Consider the following 25988-nt stretch of genomic DNA (forward strand, 5'->3'; position numbering starts at 1 on the left):
TCTGTCATTAACAGTAGTTAAAAAAACCCAAACACCAAAAAGTTATGTATAGAATGATTTGGGCTGGAAGAGACCTTAAATGCTGTAGGGAAAGGAAAACAAGGTAGAAACAGGATAAAAGTTCATACGCAGGTGCAAGTATTTGGAAGAGGCAAACAAAGAAGAGGAGCATGCACAAGGGTATGCATCCTGTGGATATCCCCTCCCTGGAGATGTTCAGGGCCAGGCTGGATGAATCCTTGAGCAAGGTGGCTTAGTGGAGGGTGTCCCTGGCCATGACAGGGGTTTGGAACCAGATGATCTTTACTACTAGGAGATGAAACTACCTTATGCCATTATGTGGAAGCAATTTGGTTGGATGCTGCTGTATCCTCTTCCGTGTTAATGTTTCAAAGACAACCTCTGAATTTTTGACACTATGTCTTGTTTTAGACTTGAAGTATCATTTTTAGACTTTATAGATATGACCTTAAGGGTCTTTGCATTTTCTATGATTTACATTGTGCTATAAGTAAACTGATTGTATTCTATTCATTTATAACGGCTTATATGGAAAAGAAAAGAGAGAATTCATTACACTAAGCCTCAAAGAAAAGTTCTAGCTGTAGGAAACCTCTTCTCCTAAAACTAGTTTTCTCTCTTTAACAGTGAAAGAAGGAACAATAAACACTCTGATTGGAAACCACAGTAAAATCTTGAATGTTTACCAGGATGTTACGCTGAAATGGGCCACTCAGCTTCCCCACGTTCCTGTGTCAGTGAAAGTAGCAAGTTTGCAGTAAGTAAACTTTTTTCCAGATGAATTCCTACTTGTGAAACTTTAGATCTCCACAAACTGTGTAACAAATTTAAGCAGAGGCTGGATGAGGCACTTGGTGCCATGGTTTAGTTGATTAGATGGTGTTGGGTGATAGGCTGGACTCTATGATCTCAAGGGTCTTTTCCAACCTGGTTAATTCTATTCTGTTCTGTTCTAAATAAGGTGACTTGTAAAAGGTCCATTCAAAGTGTTCCTTTGTTTTGTGAGATGTTAATGTCATTAATGGGCATACTGTCATTTTCTAGAAGAAATTGCTGTCTTGTGCTTTAGATTTTCTGTTGTCCTTGAGTGAAGGTACAACCTGAGGTCTCATACCTCCACTGGAGTAGTTTCTTCTTTGCAAAGCTTCACTTCTCATTCTTTTAATCTGGTAAGAACTTTCCATGGGACAGGGGAAAAAAAAAAAGGCATCTCACTAAAAATCTGCTCTTCATTAAGCATTTAAGTTAAGCATTTAAGATCATATGAATTCCAGAGATAATTTGTTGGACCAGATTATTAAACGCCGATTTGAAACTGTGGAAATTAAGGAACTGTTTAAATTGCTGGACTGCAATGTGCCCTGGTGGCCAAGAAGGCCAATGGGATCCTGGGGTGTATTAAGAAGAGTGTGTCCAGCAGATCAAGGAAGGTTCTTCTCCCCCTCTACTCTGCCCTGGTGAGACCTCATCTTGAGTACTGTGTTCAGTTTGGGGCTCCCCAGTTCAAGAGGGACAGGGATCTGCTGGAGAGGGTCCAGCAGAGGGCTACCAGGATGATTAGGGGACTGGAGCACTGCCTGGTGAGGAGAGGCTGAGGGACCTGGGGCTTTTTAGTCTGGAAAAGAGAAGACTTAGAGGGCATTTAATAAATGTTTATAAATATCTGAGGGCTGGGGGTCAGGAGGGAGGGGACAGGCTCTGCTCACTTGATCCCTGGGATAGGACAAGGAGCAACGGATGTCAGCTGCAGCACAGGAGGTTCCATCTCAACACAAGGAAGAACTTTACTGTGAGGGTCACAGAGCACTGGAACAGGCTGCCCAGAGAGCTTGTGAAGTCTCCTTCTATGGAGACCTTCAAGGTCTGCCTGGAAGTGTTCCTCTGTGACCTGAGCTAGATTGTATGGTCCTGCTTTGGCCTGGGGGTTGGACTCAATGATCTCTTTGGGTCCCTTCCAACCCTTGACATCTTGTGCTCCTTGGATCCTGTGCTGCACTGCAAGAGAGCAAAACTTTTTGTAAAATAAGCATTAAGATGAGTCAGGGGAAAACTGTTTGGGCAGGAACCTGAGTGTAGAGAAATGATGGCATGTCTTTGCTGATCCTGTCTCTGAAATAAGAAGGCTACATAAAGGTTCAGCTAGTGATTTTCCTGTTCTGTGTGCTACCAGAGCTATGGTGGGTGCTGTGTGTCCAGTGCCTGTGACCAGATTCAGGCCGGCTGCAGAGTGGGTTGAGAGCAGCTCTGAAGAGCGAGCCTTGGGTGCCTTGATTGATGAGAAGCTTGCCATAAGCCAGCAGTGCCCTCATGCAGCCCAGAAGGCAAATTGTATGCTGGGCTGCATCCAGAGGAGTGTGGCCAGCAGGGCAAGAGAAGGGGATTCTGCCCCTTGACTCTGCTCTGCTGAGACCCCACCTCCAGTACTGCCTCCAGTTCTGGTGTCCCCAGCATAAGAAGGACACAGAGCTGTTGGAGTGAGGCCAGCAGAAGCCACAAGGGTGACCCAAGGGCTGGAACACCTCTGCTGTGAGGATAGGCTGAGGGAGCTGGGGGTGTTCAGCCTAGATCTAGAGAAGAGAAGACTTGGGGGGGGGGGGGAATCTTAGAACTGCCTTCCAACACCAGAAGGGATCCTACAGGAAGGCTGCAGAGGGACTTTTTGTAAGGGTGTCTTGGAACAGGACAAGGGGGAATGGTTTGTTGCTGAGCATGGGTAGGGTTAGACTGGATCTTAGGAAGATATTCTTCAGTTCAGGGTAGTGAGAATCTGGACTAGGTTGCTCAGGGAGGTTGTGGATGCCTTCTTTATGGGGGTGTTCAAGACCAGGCTGGTTGAAGCCTTGAGCAGCCAAGTCTAGTTGAGAGGTTTCCCTGCCTATGAAGGGGAGGTTGCAGTAGATGAGCTCTGTTGGTCCCTTCCAAATGAAGCCATGTTATGCTATGGGATCCAGTAGTATCCTTGTCAGGTTACTTCTGATCCCCAGCAGGCTTGTGGGTGCTCTGCCAACAGACCCTGGATTGTTGAATACTCGACCGAGTTACGTGTTTTATCTCGTAACAAAGACAACATCTAACCAGCTTTAGTGCCCTGTGCAGAGTGCTCAGAGGGATGTTTGGGGTTTTTTGGTACTTATGGTTATCTAATGAGTTCCTTAAAAATTCAATATTTTTTTTGTTGCTTTTAGACTCTCTGGAGAGAGTTGTGGTGGCTTTCATCTACCAGATCTTACAAGTAAAACATAATGAAAAGTCTCAGTGGGCCAGTTAACATAAACCAAAAGTTACTTCTGCAGGGTACAACAGTGCAGCTTTTGAAGTTTGGGGGGAGAAAAAAAAGTCTTTCTGTCAGGAAAAAAAAAAAAGGGGGGGGGAAGGCATTTATTTTTACAAGAGCAGATTGCACTAACATTTTTATACACAATTATTTGTTTGGAAACTCTTATTATTGAGCCATCTGTTTCAGTAGTGCCTCTAAGAGTTTGATGCAGATTCTGCTTCCTCTGTGTGAACTTTAACACTCGGTTTGGTCTTAGTAAGAATTTCACAGTCTGCTAATTTGTCCCAGATCATTTTGCTAGTTAGAATCAGCATTCCCAGACCTACTAATGCCATGATTTTCACAGAATGCTAGGGGTTGGCAGGCACCTCCAGAGATGAAGCCCAACCACCCTGCCAAAGCAGGATCAGGTAGAGCAGGCTGCACAGGAATGCATCCAGGTGGGTTTTGAAAGTCTCCAGAGAAGGAGGCTCCACAACCTCTCCAGTGCTCTGTCACCCTCACCATAAAGTGTTTCCTTGTGTTGAGGTGGAATGTCCTGTGTTCTGTCTTGTATCTGTTGTTGTTTTCCTATCGCTGGGCACCGCTAAAAAGAGTCTGGCATCTTCATCTTCACACCAAGACTCCCTCTCAGCCTTCTGTTCATTTTAGAATAGAATAGAATTAACCAGGTTGGAAAAGACCTTCGAGGTCCAACCTATCACCCAACACCATCTAATCAACTAAACCATGGCACCAAGTGTCTCATCCAGTCTCTTCTTTAACACCTCCAGTGATGGTGACTCCACCACCTCCCTGGGCAGCACATTCCAATGGCCAATCTCTCTTTCTGGGAAGAACTTCTGCCTAACATCCAGCCTAAACCTCCCCTGGCACAGCTTGAGACTGTGTCCTCTTGTTCTGATGCTGGTTGCCTGAGAGAAGAGACCAACCTCCACCTGGCTACAACCTCCTTTCAGGTAGTTGTAGACAGCAAGAAGGTCTCCCCTGAGCCTCCTCTTCTCCAGACTAAACACCCCCAGCTCCCTCAGCCTCTCCTCACAGAGCTGTGCTCCAAACCCCTCCCCAGCTTTGTTGCCCTTCTCTGGACACCTTCCAGCAAGTCAACATCTTTCCTAAACTGAGGGTCCCAGAACTGGACACAGGACTCTCTAGACTATACAACCCCAGGTCTTTCAGCCTTTCATCATAGGAGATGTGAATAATGACAAGAACATATTACCACATTTGGGATTAAATTCCAGCATAAACTGCTTGATTGCCATCAGATTTTGAGAAACACGAGAACTGGAGTTAAATGGTTACTGGTAAGATTTTGGTAAGGTGTCTCCTCACTCCAGAAGTGATGTATTTCTTAGCTATTGAACTACACTTTTTGCCTGAAGACCTGAATGTTCTCTGTAAGGCAACTGAAAACTTCCTACAAAACCTGGTAATCAGAAAATTAGCCAGGTGGGGGTTGGTCTCTTCTCCCAGGCAACCAGCACCAGAAGAAGAGGACACAGTCTCAAGCTGTGCCAGGGGAGGCTTAGGCTGGATGTTAGGAAGAAATTCTTCCCAGAAAGAGAGATTGGCCATTGGAATGTGCTGCCCAGGGAGGTGGTGGAGTCCCCATCACTGGAGGTGTTTAGAAAGAGCCTGGATGAGACACTTGGTGCCATGGTTGAGTTGATTAGATGGTGTTGGGTGATAGGTTGGACTTGATGACCTCAAAGGTCATTTCCAACCTGGTTAATTCTATTCTATTCTAAAATTCCATTTACAGATGGAAATCTGAGTTGGTCTTATTCAGCGTTGTACCCCAAGGTCTCCTATAACTACAATCACAGAGCTGGAAGCTCAGTTCTGATGTCTCTCTTATTTTGTTAGAAGTTTATCCTTCTGTTAACGCATAGAAGTTACTAACTGCTGATGACATGAAAACCTTGTCAAGGGGACTCCTACATGCTTAGCACTGCTTGGATTGCTTCAGAGGTATAACCACTTACCTTGACATGTAGGATTAATTTAAACTGCTTAGGACTTGCTCAGCACAGATTCATCTTCCCATTGACAAGCCTGCTTGGACTGTTGTGTTTTTCCACGCTCTGTGTTGTCATCCTTAAAGCAAGGGCTGTGCAAAAGCGTTCTCACTGGAGCTGAAACTCGGCAAGAAAATGGTTGAAGTGCTGGGAATGAATTGAATTAAACTCTAGATAATAATCTCCCAAACCTCCATTCCAGAGTGGCTTGGAGAGGTTCGGTTTGGTTCTGTTCTATTCTATTCTATTCTTACAGTTAGAGTCCCTGAAACCTGGGAAGTTTCTCAAAGGAAATAGAGGAATTTCTACTTCTTGTGTATTTTCAGTGGTGAAATGGTAACTGTGAGCAGCAGTGTTTGCTTGGTGTCCTGCATAATTATACAAATATCTTAGCACTGACTTCAAAGTCCATTCCCTTTTTTTCTTGCCCTTTAATTTTCATTTTTCTGTTCTCTCAGAGACCTCTTTTCTAAGTCCCTGTGGCCTCCACATTTCCTTAGCAGAGGAAATTCCATAAACTACCTCTCATCTCTCTAGATTATCAGGTCTATGAACTTGTCACTTTGGATGCTGCTTGAGATGTGGTATGTTTCTTGTTCTCTCTCTCCCTCACTCCCCTCATCATCTGGGTACAAGTGTGGGGAGCAAGCCCATAGGAATGGGATTCCTGTTAATTAAAGCACCTCCTATGAAAGTGTTTGTGGGTTGTGTTTTTTTTCCCCTGCTGGCAGATATTTGAGCCTGTAAAGGCAAGTGACTTAACTCCCCGCTTTGGTGGGGGAACATTATGTTTGTCTGAATCATCTGGAACTACTTGATGAGAAAGTAGCAGAAAGTAACTTTTTAAGGGCCTATCACAAGTTGCATTTGCTTTTCTGTGCCTGAATTATCCTTGTCTCCATGTGCTTGGCCATAATAGGTCCGTGGAGTAGCTTAAAAGACGTGGACAACTGCTTTTCTATTTGTTTGACACCGGCTCCCTTGGCAAAGCTGCTCCTGAGAGTGCTATGTTTTAATGGCTGATTGATTGCACTAAGTACTTCTCTGACCTAGCTGGCCTGAAACTAGAACATTATGTTAAGGTGCATTCAGTCTGAAGCAAAACAGCTCGTGTTGCTAGCCTCAGGGATGTTTCCATCACAAACATCTGAAATGCCACTGTGGCTTGAGTGAAAACCACATAGATAGAGCATTACAGATTGGATGTAGTCTCAGGAAAGGGATTTCTGTTCTGATCACTTCCAAGTTACAAATCTGGTTTGGCAGTAGGAAAGCATGAAGTCTTTAAACCAGGGACTTCAGTTCTTTTGAACACTTCTGAAGTTCACCAGTCATACTTTTGCTGCTGTTGTTTGTATGTGGTCTGCAAGTTACGTCAGAGAATCCTGTGAATGTTAAAAGGTAGCCTGACATTTCATTTTTTTTCATTTGAAACTGAAGTAGACTTCAGACTTCTTCAAAGATCTCTGGTTTTCAACTTGACATTTCTGATGACCTTAATTTTGCTTCATTGTGCTTTAGACTATCCATGAAGATATAGTCTGATGTTATCTAATTGGCAAAAAAGACTGTGCATTTCATTTGGAAGCTATCAGCAGGCACAGTTCTAACAGAAGCCCAGCTTTCTACCAGGCTTTCAGGGATGTTATTACTTCCTTCTCTGATCTCTTGGGGACTCTTACTGCTTTAGGCTCTACTTTGTCAGTGAACCTCATGTTTAAATGACCCACTAGTGTGCACTTGCATCCCAGAAAGCCAATCACATCCTGGGCTGCATCAAGAGAAGCATAGCCATCAGGTCAAGGGAGGTGATTCTCCCCCTCTACTCCACTCTGGTGAGACCTCACCTGGAGCACTATGTCCAGTTCTGGAGCCCCTATTACAGAAAGGATCTGGAGATGCTGGAAGGTGTCCAGAGGAGGGCCATGAGGCTGAGCAGAGGGCTGGAGCTGCTCTGCTATGAGGACAGACTGAGGGAGTTGGGACTATACAGTCTGGAGCGGGGAAAGCTCTGTAGAGACCTTCATGTGGCCTTCCAGTATCTGAAGGGGGCTACAAGAAAGCTGGGGTGTCAGGGAGTGATAGGACTGGGGGGAATGGAACCAAACTAGAAATGGGTAGATTCAGATTGGATGTTAGGAAGTAGTTCTTCCCCAGGAGGGTGGTGAGAGACTGGCACAGGTTGCCCAGGGGGGTGGTGGCAGCCTCATCCCTGGAGGTTTTGAAGGCAAGGCTGGATGTGGCTCTGGGCAACCTGCTGTAGTGTGGGGTGTCCCTGCCCATGGCAGGGGTGTTGGAAGTGGATGATCTTTGAGGTCTCTTCCCTGACAATTCTGTGGTTCTGTGATATTTCCACTTTCAGCCAGATGAATTTAGAAACAATCAAAACAAAAGACTTCAGGAGCCTGTGTGTGTAGTGCCTGTCTGTAGGTAATGGAGTGCTTTGTGTATGTGCTGCCTTTACTTTTGGGAACTGCTTCTGGGAATTAGAATCCTGGAACCACCTTTCGCTGTGAGCGTTTATTTGTACATGCTGCTGCCTCTGTGAGCAGAAGGACTGTTCCTCGTGGAAGAAAGATTCTTGAAGCAAATAACTCCCCAAATGACATGTCTGGCTTGTAAAATGTGCAGCTCCTTTTTATTAAAAGGAGCTGACAGGTTTGGACAAGTTGGTGAAAGTTACTAGAATATTTGCTTTCACTTTCATTTGTTTGACAGATAAATGTGATTTTACTTGGTAATGGAATAGCATGTCTTTTGAAGAGGATATATAAAGCAGTCTGGAAAGCTTTTATTATATGCTATGCACAAGTCATTTGCCACATTTCAAAGAACAGGAATCTCGGAGTTTCTTAAAATATTGAATTTCCAGAACCTGGCTTTTTAGCATCAGCTAAGTTGGTGTCCTGGGTTAACACAGCCTGCTCTCACAAACCCCCCCTCTCTGCCCACACAAAAGGGAGGGAAACTAACACAAAAGTAAACCAAGCCTGGGTTGAGATAAGGAGTTTACTGGGAATGATCCAGTGCGCAGTTACCATAGCTTATTAGCAGAAAATCTGCTGCTGCTTCTGTGCTGTGAAGCCAGCGACCTCCCCACCCCCTGACCAGCAGCACACACAGCAGAAATGACCGACACCCCAAACCTGGAAACCAAACCCAGCAGCTGGAACAGGAAGCCTCTCATGTTCCCCATCTGAACTTCAAACCTCCTGGTACTTTGCTCCAGCCAGCAGTTTCATTTTGAAGCTGGCGTGACAGCAGCGTGGTATTGCATGTACACAGCAGCAGATTCAACTCACCCCATGATGGCTAGCAAATGGATGCCCATTGTTTGAGATGGGCAAGAACACAGTTATCTGTTTTTAAACAAAAGTGACTGCTGAAAAGCCAGGAAGTAAAAGTAAAGATGTCTTATGCTGATGATGGCAGTCACAACGATTTAGCTTTATCCACGCTGCAGCTCTTGGTGAATGTCAAGGCAGCCTAGGTTTATAGTGAGGAATAATCCTATAAATGGATCAGTGATTTTTGTTTTGCTCAGTTTGCAAGGGAAAAAAAAATTACTGCTGATTGCTAAGGCTACAAGGGACTTTGGTGTTGGAAATTTGGGTAGGTAATTGTTTTTGTTACTGCTTCCCCCAGGTATGATCACTGCAGGCTTGACTATAAGGGTGGTGCTTGAACTCCTAACAGGGGTGTTGTCAGCCACAAGCACATGAAGACTGTATCCCATATGATATATGTATCTGCCATTCCCTTTGCTCTTTTGAGACCCTATCTTGAATACTGCCTTCAGTTCTGGTGTCCCCAGCAGAAGGACACAGAGCTGTTGGCGTGAGTGCAGAGGAGGTCACAAAGATGATCCAAGATCTGGAGCATCTCTGCTATGAGGATAGGCTGAAGGATTTGGGGTGTTCAGCCTGGAGAAGATTCCAGGAGGACCTTAAAGCTGTCTTCCAATCTGTGAGGGCATCCTACAGGAAGCCCGCAGAGGGGCTTTTCATGAGGGTGTCTAGAGACAAGAGAAGGGAGAATGGTTTGAAGCTGAGGGAGAGCAGGGTTGGACTGGAACTTAAGAAGAAGTTTTTCAGCAGGAGGATGCTGAGGCTCTGGAATAGGCTGCCCAGGGCATTTGTGGATGCCTCTTCCCTGGGGGTGTTCGAGGCCAGGTTGGCTGAAGCCTTGAGCAGCTGAATCTAGTTGAGAGGTGTCCCTGCCCATGACTGGGGAAGTTGGAGTAGATGATCTCTAGAGTCCCTCCCAACATGAGCCAGTCTATGATCTTTAGAAGCCAGCTACCCATTGGTGTTCATATTTTGTCTTAGGCTCTTACAGATTTGATTGTGGATTATACAGAATTAGAGATTTAATAAATATAAGTTGCATCATGTAGTTCAAGAATCAGAAACTACTGCATTGCATATGAAGTCTGATTCAGCAGCCTGTCACCATAAATGAGAGAACAGAAGTTGGTGTTTAAATTCTTTGGGTTGACACAGGATTAATTTCCAGATTTGAACTCATCTGTACCCCCCAGGCTGTTCAGCTCAGTTTACACAAGGTGTGTGAACCAAAAGCTTGGACTTCAGAATTCTGTTGTATAGCCCTTGGTTGAAAATCTGCTTTATCAAGTTTCAGCTTCCAGTATTGTTAAACAGAATAGTTAAAAGCTGCAATCACTCTGCAAGTGAGAAAATACTTGCCTAGTCCAGATATGAACTTGAAATTACAGCTTGCTCTCTGGCACAGAGTTGTCATACAGTGGGTGGCTAGATTACTGTGTCTAACTATGCTCCTCATGTAGTAGAAAGGCAAGAGGAACTGGAATTTAACTGGGAAAAATATAAAGAAATATTGTAGTTCAGTTATGTCTATAAGGTGTGGAAGGGCAGTCACATATAGGGTAATAGCATGTGAAATCAAAATAAAACCCCTCTCACTGAATTCTTTTAGGCTGTCCAGATGCTTTAAAAGACTTTGTTCCTCATTCCAGCTCATCTGTTCTTCCTTATTATTACTGACATCACCACAGCTCCAACAGCTGTTCAAGAATCCCCATATAAAAATGGCAAAACTTAACATATAAGCCCAGCAAAACTTAGCACTTACTACATGCTTTTATGGAAAGAAAACTGCAGGAATCAAATTTTATAGATTGTTGAAAGATTTTTTTACTTTCTTTCTGTATAGTAGGAGTATAGTTAAGACTGATGCCAGTTATGACCATGCTATGAACTGCACACTTTTGTGCATGCATACAGAGGAACAAGCTCTTAACCGCGAGGCTGGTGGAGCACTGGAACAGGTTGCCCAGGGTGGTAACTGAGGCCCTATCCTTGGACACATTCAAGGTCAGGCTGGATGAGGCTCTGAGCAGCCTGGAGGATGTCCCAGCTGACTGCAGGGTGGTTGGATTGGATGAGCTTGGGAGGTCCCTTCCAACCCAAACCATTCTATGACTCTATAAATGTTCATTTGAGCGTTTGGTAAGATTTGTTCTCTGATCTGAGCAGCTAAATGCAGAGAATTCAACACTCTTTCTACTTAAATATAACTGCACTTCAAAGAAATGTTTCTGAGGAAAACATGACAATTGCATTTGTTGTTATCACTGAATTGCCACTGGGTGGTTGAGGTGGCAGTACAAAATAAGAACTTTTTCAAAGGTCTTTAGAAGAGGGATCTTCAGTGTGTGTAGCTTATAACCACATTCACATTTGGGGACTGTTTCTTTTACCTTAGTAGGATTCTGATCCTGCAGAATCCAGAGGTACCAAATGCTATGTTCAGACTGCACTGTGCTGTGTCCCTGAGCTTTCTAGCAAGGTGGTTTCAAATGGTATTTGCTGGATGATATGAGGCACACTCCCATATTTCCAGTTCATCTCATTGTATTGCATGTCACTTCCTTGTTTTTTTCCTGAAAGGCTGCTATTTGCATCATATGGTTTTGTAGGGGTTTCAACTTCAGAATGACATTTAAAACACTCCTACCTTCATGCTTCTGGAAAAAACTTGAGAAGTGGGAATTCAAACTGCAGGAACAAGAAGGCAAGCAGCTCTCCCTCTCCTATTTTAAAATAATATACTCACTTTCAAATGAATAGCAGGGGCTAGTCCAACCCCCTGCCAGAGCAGGATCACCCAGGGCAGGTCACATTGAAACACAGCCAGATGCATTTTGAATGCCTCCAGAGGAGGAGACTCCACAATCTCTCTGGGCAGCCTGCTCCAGGGCTCTAGTGCCCTCACAGTGAAAAAGTTTCTCCTGTTCACATGGAACCTCCTCTGTTCCAGCTTGCATCCCCTGCCCCTTGTCCTGTCATTGGACATCCCTGAGCAGAGCCTGGCTCTGTCTTCCTGACAGTGCCCTGCATGTCCTCATCAAGAGGAATAAGGTCACCCCTCAGGTTCCTCTGCTCCAAGCTGAAGAGCCCCACCTCCCTCAGCCTATCCTCACAGGGAGATGTTCCACTGCCTGCATCAGCTTTGTGGCTCTGCACTGTGCTCTTCCAAGCAGTTTCCTGAGATCCTTCTTGAGCTGAGGGGCCCAGAACTGGAAGCAATATTCCAGATGTGGCTTCACCAGAGCAGTCAAGTGATCAATTTGTTATTATCTAACTGGAAGCAAGCAAAACATCTTAATTTCTTCAAGAATGTTGTTGTGAGCAATTTCTTTTAAGAGAAGACCTACAAAAAGCATATGCCATTATTATTACCCAGAATCCAATAAAATAGAGCTTTGCAAATTGCTCCCAGATGTGTGTAGGAGCTGCTTTGTCCTGCAAAGCTATTTTAGATACCAGAATAATTTGTTTCATACTTTGACTTCCTCACTGTTAAAGTGTCCTCTTAGATTTGGTATTACTTTGATTATTGTCTGATAGTAAAAAGTACAGTTTACAATAGAAGAAATTTAACAAGTAATTGAAATTCCAGATTCTGTGCCAAATGAGGTAACAGTGCTTGCAGGGATATTGTGTGAGTGCAGTAGCTGGGGAGAAGCTACTATAAAACTGTTAAATATGCTCCCTCTCCCCCTGCTGTCTTTTAATCACAGTTATAAAAGCCTGAGAAAATAAAGCAATCTGGAGTGGCTGACAAATGCTCAAACAGACAAATTAATATGTCAAAAATTAGATATTAACACAGAATCATAGAAGTGTCAGGGTTGGAAGGGACCTCAAGGATCAGCCAGTTCCAACCCCCCCTGCCATGGCCAGGGACACCTCACACTACAGCAGCTTGCTCACAGCCACATCCAGCCTGACCACCTCCCTGGGCAACCTGTACTAGTGTCTTCCCACCCTCATGGGGAAGAACTTCTTCCTAACATCCAATCTGAATCTACCCATTTTTAGTTTTGCTCCATTCTCCCCTATCACTCCCTGACACCCTCAAAAGTCCCTCCCCAGCTTTCCTGTAGGCCCCCTTCAGAGACTGGAAGACCACAATAAGGTTTCCTCAGAGGCTTCTCTTCTCCAATCTGAACAGCCCCAACTCCCTCAGTCTGTTCTCATCGGAGAGCAGCTCCAGCCCTCTGCTCTTCCTTGTGGCTCTTCTCTGGACACCTTCCAGCACATCCACAGCTTTCTTGTAAGAGGGTCAGTCATGTGACTGGTTAGTCAGATACTTTTTTTCCCCCTACTGGTACACTAATTAATGAAGTCCTTCAAGGAGGAAAGATTACTGCAAAAGACATTTAAAAGCTTTGTATAAGTTACATGCTGAACAGTCTTCCTAGAACCCAGTGGAACAGTGACTGCAGCAAAGGAGCAGTGTCATTGGTAACAATTCATTCTTACACCAGTGCTTTTGTCTCTGAACTAATCACAGAACCAGCCAGGTTGGAAAAGACCTCAGAGATCATCAACTCCAACCTAGTACAAAATAGCTAACACCTCCTGACAACTAAACCATGGCTCCAAGTGCCACATCCAATCCTATTTTGAACACCTCCAGGGATGGTGACTCCACCACCTCCCTGGGCAGCACATTCCAATGGCCAACAACTCTTTCTGGGAAGAGCTTTCTCCTCACCTCCAGCCTAAACCTCCCCTGGCACAGCTTGAGACTGTGTCTTCTTTTTCTGGTGCTGGTTGCCTGGGAGAAGAGACCAACCCCCACCTGGCTACAACCTCCCTTCAGGTACTTGTAGATAGCAATTAGGTCTCCCCTGAGCCTCCTCTTCTCCAGGCTAAGCAACCCCAGCTCCCTCAGCCTCTCCTCACAGGGCTGTGCTCCAACCCCCTCCCCAGCTTTGTTGCCCTTCCCTGGACACCTTTCAGCAACTCAACATCTTTCCTAAATTGAGGAGCACAGAACTGGACACAGGACTCAAGGTGTGGCTTAACCAGTGCTGAGTACAGGACAAAATGACTTCCCCTGCTCCTGCTGGCCACACTGTTTCTGATGCAGGCCAGGATGCCATTGGCCTTCTTGGCCACCTGGGCACACTGCTGGCTCATGTTCAGCTGCTGTCATCCAGTACCCCCAGGTCCCTTTCTGCCTGGCTGCTCTCCAGCCACTCTGACCCCAGCCCCCGGGCAAACAAAAAGAGTCAATGAGGGAAAGTGCATTGTGAGCTTATTCCACAACTGCAGAAAGAAAACTGACACCTGAATACAAGACAGTTTCTAATACTCTCCAGCAATGGCTTTGGATCATCTTAACATTTCTTTCCTAAGGTTATAAATCCGTTAAAGTAAGGAGGAAATATCCATGAAGGCATCTGACTGTAAATCAAAACGGCAGGAAGAAATATAGTTACACTGTTAGCAATAAATCTTTGGTGATATACTGCTGAAGTATAATGAATTCAACAGGGGTTTGTAATTTGTCCTCCCCATGTACCTTTAAGTTGGCAGTTATCTGCAGGTAATGTATCAAATGAAATCAAATCAAATTATGTGATTTCCCCTATATAAATTACACTCCACTTCTGAGCTACAGAGTGTGTGTTCCAAAACTCCACCTTAAAAGTCCACACATTTCACCCAACTCTCCTGTTAGTCATTGCCACACCTTGAGTCCTGTGTCCAGTTCTGGGCCCCTCAGTTTAAGAAAGACATTGAGATACTTGAATGTGTTCAGGGAAGAGCAATGAGGCTGGGGAGGGGTCTGGAGCACAGCCCTGTGAGGAGAGGCTGAGGGAGCTGGGGTTGCTTAGCCTGGAGAAAAGGAGGCTTGGGAGAGACCTTCTTGCTCTCTACAACTACCTGAAGTGGAGTCACTGTCCCTGGAGGTGTTAAAAAAAGGATTGGATGTGGCACTCGGAGCCATGGTTTAGTTGTCATGACGTGTTGGGTGATAGGTTGGACTTGATGATCTCTGAGGTCTTCTCCAATCTTATTGGTTCTATGATTCTATGAATCTGTTTTAGCAACTTCATTGTTTCCTGTAACTAAATAGCAGAGCCCGGGGCAGTGTGTTTGGAGCATGGTAGCATTTCCTTCTATAATATCCCTTTTTAAAAGGCTCTGCTTTGCCTGTCACCAGGATGGCAAAGTTCACTTGTCAAGCATTCAGCAAAGCCCTATATATTTAGGCTTAGCAACTTAAATACTCATACTTGAATTAAGTAACACTTAATTAATGGCAAGAATTTACAACCATGCTGTCTACTCTCTACTCAGCTTCTTCTGATCCTTTCCACTACCTGTCTTGATGTATGGATTTTGAGATAGTGGCTGATGTTCCACTCATCTGTCTAGCATAGATTTGCCTTAGGTGTTGTTGCAATATGTGTAACGTGAGTAATATTGTGTAATGTTGAGCAAGCATGGGTAATACGAGTAATATTAATAAGCACATCTGAATTGAAGGTGAAATATTGTTGTTTTATTTTGCTCACTGAATCTCATGAAAAGCTGCAAGTTCTGTTTATTTGTAGAATGAATTTGTGCTGCTACTGCTGTTACTGCTTCTGAGATTCTTCCCATTTCCTTTCTGACCTTTATTTTTTGGTGATGCAGAGACCTGAAGGGTGTTATAGTCACCCTGAGTGATGATGGGCATCTTCAGTGTTCCTACCTTGGAACTGATCCTTCGATCTTCCAGGCTCCAAAGGTTGATTCTAGGGAGATAAACTATGAAGAATATGATGCTGAAATGAAGGAGCTTCAGAAAATCATCAAGGAAGCCACAACAGCACAAGGTGTACCTCTAACTTTCCTATAGTTGTACATATTCCAAACCACTTGATTTTCCTTTCAGTTGTGGTAGTTGTTCTTAAAGGCACAGCCTCAAACGATCACATCAGTGCTTGAAAATACTTTGTTTTCAGACTTCAGCCACAATTCCATTTCTGTAGGATCTGCAGTACTCAATAAAGTTCAGATTTTAATAAAAAGAAGTGCCAAAACAGATCCTAGGCTGTAAAGCCCTTGGACACAGAGTTTTTCATTTGTCTTTACATCATGCCTGTGGGAACTTTCAAGGTACACTGCTGACTCATATTCAGAACCACAGAATGGTCTGGGTTGGAAGGGCCATCCAGAGGTCATCCAGGCCAACCCCCTCTGCAGTAAGCAGGGGCGTCCTCAACTAGATCAGGTTGCCCAGAGCCCTGTCCAACCTCACCTTGAATACCTCCAGAGATGGAGCCCCAACCACCTCCATGGGCAACATGTTCCAGTGTTCCTCTACCTTTCATGGTAAAGAACTTACTCCTTAGGTCCCTCTTCAAGTTGTGACTTTCCAACCACACATCCCCAAGTTAATTTGCAGCATTCTTTGCTTTGTATGCTGACAGAGCTGGAGATTTCAAGCTGTGCCAGAGGAAGTTTAGGCTTGAGGTGAGGAGAAAGTTCTTCCCAGAAAGAGTAATTGGCCATTGGAATGTGCTGCCCAGGGAGGTGGTGGAGTCACCATCCCTGGAGGTGTTCAAAAAAGGCTTAGATGTGGCATTTGAAGCCATGGTTCAGTTAGCCATGAGGTGTTGGGTGACAGGTTGGACTTTATGATCTCTGAGGTCTTTTCCAACCTTATTGATGTCATGATTCTATGATCATTGGGTAACATGTTGTAAACCAAGTCCCACCTAATGTTCTTTACCTAAAACCTTTTCTGTCTTCTTCTGCAGAGGAATTTCTCAAATCTCTTTCAGTTTTTCACTGTTAGGCACAGAATCTTTGTGTCTCACTTATTCATTATCAAATCACTTCAAGAGCTGTGAGATGGGTGGTGTGTAAGAGTTGTTTGTTACAGGTGTAATAGTGTATGCCTGGATAGTAGGTGTAAAATCTCAGTATCAAATACATCTTAATCCCATTTCACACATAAATCAGAGATCCAGAATGAGGTCCAGGCTTAGGATATCTGTTATAAAACTGGGAGATTTCCTTTGATCAGAGAAATGACATACATTTAGAAATGTAGCTGATTGTTTGACCAAGGAGAGATGATTTACTTTGTCTTTGTATTTCAGATATTTTGCCCCAGTCTGAAAAACACAGAGATGTAATTGTCACAGCAGAAGTTTCACCTGAGTTGGATGCAGAATCAGTAAGTACCTGTATGGAATGGAGCAAACCTAGAAATGGGTAGATTCAAACTGGATGTTAGGAAGAAGTTCTTCGCCATGAGGGTGGTGAGACACTGGCACAGGTTGCCCAGGGAGGTGGTGGAAGCCTCATCCCTCGAAGTTTTGAAGGCCAGGCTGGATGTGGCTCTGAGCAACCTGATCTAGCCCATGGCAGGGGGATTGGAACTGGATGATCCTTGAGGTCCCTTTCAACCCTAATAATTCTATGAAAAATAAATTGTTCTGTAAAAATTGGGCTGTATTCAGGAGTAAATAATGATTAATCCTAGGTAGTGATTATTATGTATTTATGTTTGTCTGACTGAGACTGAAGTGTTTCTTTAAAATAGAGTAGTTTAGACAGACAGGAAGCCTTTCTAAACTGTAAGAACTGACCTGTTGCAAAATAAAATATAAGCATAAAATATGATAATAGATCTTTTATCATCAAGAGGAGTGTGGCCAGCAGGTTAAGAGGTGATTATGCCGCCTTGCTCTTGTGAGACCTGATCTTGAACACTGTGTCCAGTTCTGGTGTCCCCAGCATAAGAAGGACACAGAGCTGTTGGAGTGAGTCCAGAGGAGGGACACAAAGGTGATCCAAGGGCTGGAACCTCTCTGCTATGGGGACAGAGTGAGGGAGCTGGGGTTTTTCAGCCTGGAGAAGACTCCAGGGGACTTCAGAGCTGCCTTCCAATGCTTTCCTACAGGAAGGCTGAGGAGGGACTTTCCGTAAGGGTGTCAAGCAGTAGGACAAGGGGGAATGGTTTGAAGCTGAGGGAGAGCAGGGTTAGACTGGCTCCTAGGAAAAAGTTCCTCAGTAGGAGGGTGGTGGGAATCTGGAATAAGCTGCCCAGGGCGGTTGTGGCTGCCTCCTCCCTGGGGGTGTCGAGGTCAGGCTGGATGATGCCTGGGCAGCTGAGTCTAGTTGAGAGATGTCCCTGGCCAAGGAAGGGAGGTTGGAGTAAATGGTATCTAATGTCCCATACAGCTTGAGCTATTCTGTGATGATGAGGTCAGGATGAATTTTGACTTAAATGGATGAATTGAAAATAGAAATTAGCAGGAACAGCAAGGTAGCTGCTACAACCTCCTTTTGAACTTCAGTGTGTGTTTCTGATTTTAAGATAGTATGTGATGATTTTATAGTCCATACTGTGGTGTGTATATAATATTTTGGCAGATTGGAAGTCACCTTTCCCTACTGAATTAGAGAAGGTATGTCCAGAATGTAAATAAATAGAGAGTGGAAAGTAGTGTGCCAAAGAAAAGAGTTTCAAATATTTATATATACATGAGAGTGTATTAGTTTCTTATGTATGCAACCTTTGTGACCTTCTACTGGCCTTTTTGTAGTCAGCTTCAAACAGAGGCTTTGCATTTTCAGAAGGAACTCAGAAATGTGTTTTGTATATTTTGATTTGTCATAGGAGTGACGAGTCCTTCACCAATAACTCCCTCTTTACCAAGCTGATGGTAGGAAAGCAGTATTGCATTCATTGTGTTCACTCATTCATGTGTGATGCTGAATTTACTCTGTTTTCATCTTTTTCTTCACAGCAGGCCATCGACAGTGAGGTGAAAGCAGAGGCAGTACCATCAGTCACAGTAAAGGTACTGTGCCTGCCTTCAGCAGCAGTGTTCAGATGGTGGTGGCAAGTTTGAACTGTCACTGTCTCTTAGGTCATGAGAATGAGTAGAATTTGAAATGTAATATATACATAAGTCTTTTTTCTCCTTAGTATGATGAGGTGTCATTGCCTGTGGAGGTTCCTTTTTGCCCCTGTACTCAGCACCAGTTAGGCCACACCTTGAGTCCTGTGTCCAGCTCTGGGGCCCTCAGTTTAGGAAAGATGTTGAGTTGCTGGAAGGTGTCCAGAGAAGGGCAACAAAGCTGGGGAGGGGTCTGGAGCACAGCCCTGTGAGGAGAGGCTGAGGGAGCTGGGGTTGCTTAGCCTGGAGAAGAGGAGGCTCAGGGGAGACCTTCTTGCTGTCCACAACGACCTGAAGGGAGGTTGTAGCCAGGTGGGGGTTGGTCTCTTCTCCCAGGCAACCAGCACCAGAAAAAGAGGACACAGTCTCAAGCTGTGCCAGGGGAGGTTTAGGCTGGAGGTGAGGAGAAAGCTCTTCCCAGAAAGAGTTGTTGGCCATTGGAATGTGATGCCCAGGGAGGTGGTGGAGTCACCATCCCTGGAGGTGTTTAAAAAGAGCCTGGATGAGGCACTTAGTGCCATGGTTTAGTTGATTAGATGGTGTTGGGTGATAGGTTGGACTTGATGATCTCTTGAGCTCTTTTCCAACCTTATTGATTCTATGATTCTGTGGTTCCAGCAAGCCTTCTGGTGAAGTCAGAAAGCAACTGGAGTTTTTCTTTTTGATACTAAAAACATTATTAAGATTGCATTAAGTTGTTGGAGTCATAGGAATGATTTTCCCAAGAGTAAATGGAAAGTTTATTTTCAGCTGCCTTTTTAGTAGCCAATAAAGAAAAACAGAGTTTCTTTTGTGAAAAAAAGCTTTTGTAGCTTTTTGTGAGGAGAAAAAAAGCTGGGAGAATCTAACCTGAAAATTGATATCATTTGAATCCTCCTTGAGAGTTGCTGCCTGGAACTGATCTGAAGAAAGTGTGAGGGAGGACGAAGTTCTTCGGTACTACTGTTAGCTATTAATATGTCCCCGAACTGCTTTAACCTGGCTGTAGTGAGCAAATGGGTAGACCAACAACACAAACCAGGCAATAATAGTAACACAGAAACTCTGTGTTATATCCAGAGCACATTCAGATCTCAGTCAACACTATCATTTTAGGTCTGACCTTCTTAGTTCTTTAGATCTGAGAGCATACAGGGACATTTTCTTATCCATTGGTTTTTCAGAGAAAGATTTGCCTCCAGTAGAAGCAGCCAGGGCCACTCCAGCTTTATGGTTAGGTCAGCTCTCATAATTGAGTCTTGGAGTTGTGATACCCACACCCTGTATATTTAGTTTTAGAACTTGCTTGCAGTAAAAAAATCATACAGATCTTGGCTCTGAAGTTACTCAGAAGACTATGAATTGCTCCTTACAGTTAAATAATTTCTGATTTACCTTTGCTTTCTTTTTCATTTTGCTTTTCACTTCAGTCATCTAGGAACTGTTTTGTTTATTATTTACATTAGGACTAATGCACATGACACTTGGGCAATGTTTTGATCATCAGTTCAGCAATAGTTGATCTTGGCTTAAAGTTACAAAGAGCATGAGAAATCTCAGTTCATTATAGCTTTTCAAGTTATAGCATCCCATTACTTGCTGTAAGTAATGACAATTGTCAAAGGAAAATACTGGGTTTGAAGTTGAAATAGGAAGTTCTGAAGCATTGTTGCTGAACTGGTCTTTTTCATACAGTTTTGCTGGTTAAGTTTGGTTTCTGCTATACAGAGATGATTTTGTTGCTTTCTTCTAATACTTCTTCGTGTCACTTGATTTAGATAACAATACAGAGCAGAGTGGCTGCACAGAAACCAAACCTGACAGTGTGTGTACAAGCTCCATTAGCTGTGACCTGTGACCAGTTCATCTTGGATGATTTAGGTAAATTATTATAGTGTCATTACAGCTCCTGTATCATAATTTTTTCCTGAGGAGTTTTGAAAGGTGTAGTCCAGCCTGTGTTGAGTGTGTTGTTGCAGATACACTACACTTAAAGCAATTAAAAATGTGCCTTGCCTACACTCTGCAGCTACAAAATCCTGCTTGGTGGAGGAAGGCAAGTAGAAAAAAATGGAGTTACTTTCTTGATTATGGTGTGGTGCTTGGCAGGGCTGGAGATGTAGAGTGGCAGCTTCATGATGGAGGGAAAAAAATTAGTTACTCTGTGATAGTTTTGCTGTCCATGTAGAAAGAGCAGTGCTGAGCTAGAAGCAGGAACAGAAAGCCTGTTTAGCTGTGGGCAAGCTCTAGCATATGTTCTATCCCTTACTGTAATAGATTTAAATATTTGGTCTGAAGAGGAGACTGGATGAGGCACTTGGTACCATGGTTTAGTTGATTAGATGGTGTTGGGTGATAGGTTGGCCTTGATGATCTCGAAGGTCTTTTCCAACCTGGTTAAGTTGATTCCATCCCTAACTTAGCATCAACTGCTTGGTGATTCTAGCCTTTTACCAGCTCTATTGATAAGATTCAGGTGGGATAGCCTTGAAGACTACTTGCAGATGAAGACCAGAGAAGAGTGTTGTGTGTTGTTAGTCTTTGTGGTGCTGAATTGTTTTACTGGTTGTTCTTCAGGTTAGCTACAAGGTGGAGGGACTAGTTTACCTTTATCAAATGACACATTTTAAAAGGAGCATAGCCAGCAATTTAATAAAGGTGAACTAATGGCAGCAACTACCACAATTTAGTAGAAGATTTCCCAAAGTGCTAGAAAATAAATAGATATTTGGATGCTCCTATTACTTGATTTAATTCTGTATTGCTTAGCCTGGAGAAGAGGAGGCTCAGGGGTGACCTTATTGCTGTCTACAACTACTTGAAGGATGGTTGTAGGCAGGAGGGGGTTGGTCTGTTCTCTCAGGCAACCAGCACCAGAACAAGAGGACACAGTCTCAAGCTGCACATGGGGAACTTTAGACTCGAGGTGAGGAGAAAGTTCTTCACAGAGTTGTTAGCCATTGGAATGGGCTGCCCAGGAGGTGGTGGAGTCACTGTCTCTGGAGGCGTTCAAGAGGGGACTGGATGTGGCACTTAGTGCCATGGTCTAGTAGTCATGAGGTGTTGGGTGACAGGTTGGACTTGATGGTCTTTGAGGTCTTTTCCAACCTTATTGATTCTATGATTGTTTTTAGAACAAGATTCATTGGAAACTGTGGTGGTGTCTGTCTTTTTGAAGGGGAATTGTTCTCCCTCAGAACTAGAAGGAAATTGTCTGCTCTCATATAATATACCCACAGGTAAGCCACTGGAAATGTCAAACTGATTTGCCTTTTAATAAATTCTTTTTCTTGGCAGATTTCTTACAGATGTTCTTTGAAATACACTAAGGGTAGTAGTAATTAAAGGAATTATGTGTATCACAGTGTAGTCTTCAGTTTTAGTTAATACTTTCCTTAGCATCATTAAGTTCTGATCTTACAGAGGCAACATCATATACTTGTATCTTAGGAAACAGCTGTTCAAGCTTTCCCACCCTCTCCTAATAATTCACTTCTGTTCTGCCCTTTCAGGGATGGCATCTTGGTGTGGGAAATTAATTGCATCTTGATGACTATTCAGCCTTCTGGGCTGCCAACTAATGTGATTGTAACTACCTCCCTACAGAGGAAGAGATTGGAGCAGGCATTGAGAGTGATTATTCCTCACTTCCCTTTTAACACTTAAACATATTCATTCCAAATAAACTAATCCAAAAGAATAAAAATTAAGTACTTCTGGTTTATAACACCCTTAGTCACCCTAGAGATACAATATGTTAATGTACCCAGCTGCCCACAACTGCAGACTGATTAACTTCCTACACACAGCCTGTGAATGTGTTAGCCTGCTGAGAAGCTGTATTCAGGCAGGGCTTGCCTGTTAAGTTAAATGCAGCCTAAACCAGTCGTAAGCTGTCTCTTCTTCACTTCTGCTTGGCTTTGCTCCTGCACCTCCTCCCATCTTGTGCTCACACAATCAACAGCTATTTCTCAGCCAGATCTGCTGCTTCGGTTCACTGTGCAAGCAGAGCATTGTGCCAGCACAAATGGAAGGGTGACGTGGAGTAAAATGACATCCAAAAAGTGCATGTGGAATTAGAGCTTCTGTGAAGGGTGGTGGTCTTCAGGACCTTATCTTATGCAGACGTTTTTGTTTAAGCAGTGACTTCACATCTCCTCTCACTTGAAACGTTGTGTTTATCATAGTCTAGACTGTCTGGTGATTGAAATGGTTGAGACAAAACTGAAACTCAGGGTTTTAAAGACTTGATATTTAGACAAGACTTGCAGATATGTGCAGAGGGTGAGAGAGAGAAAAGGCTGCTCCTCCCTTTTCCTGGAGAGCCTGCATGAACAGCTTGGACAAGGTCAGTCCCTCTCCATTGTGACTCTGGCTTCTTATTCCTTGTGAATGAGATGTGTCCAGCTTTGTGCTGTGACTTCTGACAGGTTTTGTGGTATGGCTCTATAGGTGGTACAGTTGAATATCTTGGATCCTCTGGTTTGGAAAGCTTGGGGTTTGCTTTGTTGGTCTGCCTTCTGTAGTTTTCCTTTGCAAGACCAGAGTATCAAACTTAAAGGGGAATGGTTTGAAGCTGAGGGAGAGCAGGGTTAGACTGGATCTTAGGAAGAAGGTCTTCAGTAGGAGGGTGGTGAGACTATGGAATAGGCTGCCCAGGGACGTTGTGGCTGCCTCTTTCCTGAGGGTGTTGAAGGCCAGGTTGGATGAAGCCTTGAGCAGCTGAGTCTAGTTGAGAGGTGTCCCTGCCCATGGTGGGGAGGTTGGAGCAGGTTATCTCTGAGGTCTCTTCCAACCTAAGCCATTCTAGGATTCTATGGTGTTTGTCAGCAGGAAATGAATGTGGTATGTTTTCCGGGTGAGACTAGTTTAGCTTATGTTTCTATTTTAGCTGTTATATTGGATTCTGACAGCCTTTTGGTTAGGCAAATAAAATTTATCTTAAATCTTAAGTCTGTTTGAGTGTTTCTATGCAAATCCCCACAAGATGTGACATAAAACAAAATCAGGGAGCTGCAGAGAGTTTTAAAACTTCCCTTCAGTGGTAGACTTTGGAAGACTTCTAAATAAAGGAGAATAATTGCAGCCTTGCTACATTTTTGGATACTCATTTACTTTATTAAGCTGGGAAAATTCTATTCAGTTGCATACAAACACTGTACAAGACAATGGAATTAATCAGTAAACAAAAATTAAGTGCATTTGTGACTTCATTTCATCTGAACAGAGGCTTTTGCCTCTTGTTTTTCAAGATATCCATATTTGTGGCCAAATCAGTCTTCACTGTGTGTCTGTGGGATTCATGCAGCTGAAGGTTAATGAGTCACTCAGCTGGATGGGATTCTGTGGTCTCATGTCTGGTTTTTGGCTGGTGTTGTGTTTCTTTATTGTCTCCTTAACAAATGTGCCTTAACTTCTTTACAGCCTCTTACTACATTTCCATTTTGGTTTTAAGCAGCATCTTAAGTAATCTTTAGTAATGTGTATTTTTTTCTCTCCTTTCTCTTTTGCCCTGTTGCTGCCTGTCTGGTAGAGCTCAATCCTGAAGGTGAGTGCAAGAAAAAAAGGTAAAGTCTGAATACTTTCATGAGTGACAGCACATGGAGTAAAGCAGATTTGGAAGGGAGCTTTTATTTTCTCTATCAATTAGAGATCAACTGAAAAGGTGTTTTGAGTTTTGCAGAAGCTATACATGGAGATGTGTGTATAGCTGAGTCTTGTTTTTCAATACTTAGGCTCTTATGAGCCCAATAAGTAAAAGAAACAAAGCAGGCAAACTCTGCTATTCCTTTTCTGGCTATTTCAGGGGACCCTGAGGTGCTTGAACCACCTCATTGAATACCATTCCTTGTGAGAATAACTAGCACCGCCTGGTGAATTTCTGCTACACAAAGTAATTAAAATTATTCAAGTAGCAAAAAACTCTGGGAAGGTAATGTCTGTAGTTTATAAAGGTAACACCTTGAAGATATATTGTGTATAATTTGAAAAGGTAACCTCCTGAAAATGAAGGCTTAGGCTTTAAGAAATTTCTACTCGAGGTGAAAGCCTAATGCTGAAGTGAATTTTGTGTTTACCAAGAATAAACTTGGTAGGATTGTGTGGCCCAGAATTTATTTGGGTTGCTGTGAGGTGCACTGCACTGGACAGCAGAACCCCCCAAATTCTCTGAATATTTTACATCCTAAATTACAGAGCTGATGTTTTTGATCATATACACCAGTGCTCTATTTCACATGCAATGAAGATTGATGAGTAATTGCTTTGTAATTACATGTATGGTGTGTGGAACAGTTTTGTTTTATCAGGTAAGTGCATAGTATGCCTTTAAATAGTATTAACTTCCGAGATACTCTTATCACATTTCTGTGGTGCTTCAGATTTGAAGAGAATCTGTTTTTTTTTTTTTCCCCCCACTTTTGTTTTTTCTTTATTACAGTGCTAAAACTTTATATTGTGCAATGAATCACAGCTCTAGATCAAGTGAGAGGACTATCAACCATAACTATTAGCCACAACACCAAAGGTCTGAAGGAGTTCTGTTACTGTTTTGTTTTTCTTTACTACCATTTAACATTCTGAAAGCATTTCCCAGCAAGAGTTTTGTGTTTTTGTTTTTTTTTTTTTGCTGTAGTGATAAATGCTGTTGGAAGTTTTTTGATTTGGTTTTCTTATGTATAGCTCTTTTGGAATCATCTACTGAAAATCTCCCCAGTCTGCTCCCAAAGTAGATATTACTTGGTTTAGTTTTTATTTAGCCTTTGAAATACTGAAAAAAAAAATTTACATTCATGGTGAGGCAGCCTGAGAGAAGACTGTCTAGGAAAAGCTGGCTTGGAACAAGGAAAACCTCTTGCTTTAAATATAAAAGTAGTTCCAAATCTTTTTGGCTGGTTTCGTCACTCATTTTTTCCCCCTGTTGATAAGTCTCCATATCTAAGTTCAATAGCAAGATGTTTGTCTTATCATCAAGAAAAGATTTCAGTTTTCCCATTGGATGATGAAGACAACACAGCTGAGTGAATCATCCTGAAAGGGCATGGGCTTATTGTCAAGTATGATTTCTGGGGTTTTCCTTGGACCCCGGGGATATCCTAGTTCTGAGGGCTTGCCTTAAGCTTTTTATGCTCCTTTTACTCTGATTGGCTCTTTTACAAGCTGCTGGGGAAGAGTTACTTGGAGGCATTATCAGCCAGCCACAAGAGCCACTGAACTGACAAGCAGAGGGGTGAATTTAGAATAGAATAGAATAGAATTAACCAGGTTGGAAAAGACCTTTGAGATCATCAAGTCCAACCTATCACCCAACACCATCTAATCAACTAAACCATGGCACCAAGCACCCCATCCAGTCTCTTCCTAAACACCTCCAGTGATGGTGAATCCACCACCTCCATGGGCAGCACATTCCAATGGCTAACAACTCTTTCTGGGAAGAACTTCTTCCTAA

General features: G+C 43.4%; 1 protein-coding gene across 1 annotated transcript in view; it reads left to right on the forward strand.

Annotated features, from left to right (window-relative positions):
• Nucleotides 1-25988, forward strand: part of BBS9 (Bardet-Biedl syndrome 9) — a 290732-nt gene that overhangs the window by 36657 nt on the left and 228087 nt on the right. The window contains exons 9-15 of the mRNA XM_054177165.1: nt 649-778; nt 15297-15478; nt 16751-16827; nt 18407-18460; nt 20317-20419; nt 21673-21777; nt 24072-24086. Of these exons, the coding sequence (XP_054033140.1) occupies nt 649-778; nt 15297-15478; nt 16751-16827; nt 18407-18460; nt 20317-20419; nt 21673-21777; nt 24072-24086 (666 nt within the window). The remainder of the gene's footprint in view (nt 1-648; nt 779-15296; nt 15479-16750; nt 16828-18406; nt 18461-20316; nt 20420-21672; nt 21778-24071; nt 24087-25988) is intronic.

This window comes from Dryobates pubescens, chromosome 38 (assembly GCF_014839835.1).
Source record: "Dryobates pubescens isolate bDryPub1 chromosome 38, bDryPub1.pri, whole genome shotgun sequence".
Taxonomy (NCBI): domain Eukaryota; kingdom Metazoa; phylum Chordata; class Aves; order Piciformes; family Picidae; genus Dryobates; species Dryobates pubescens.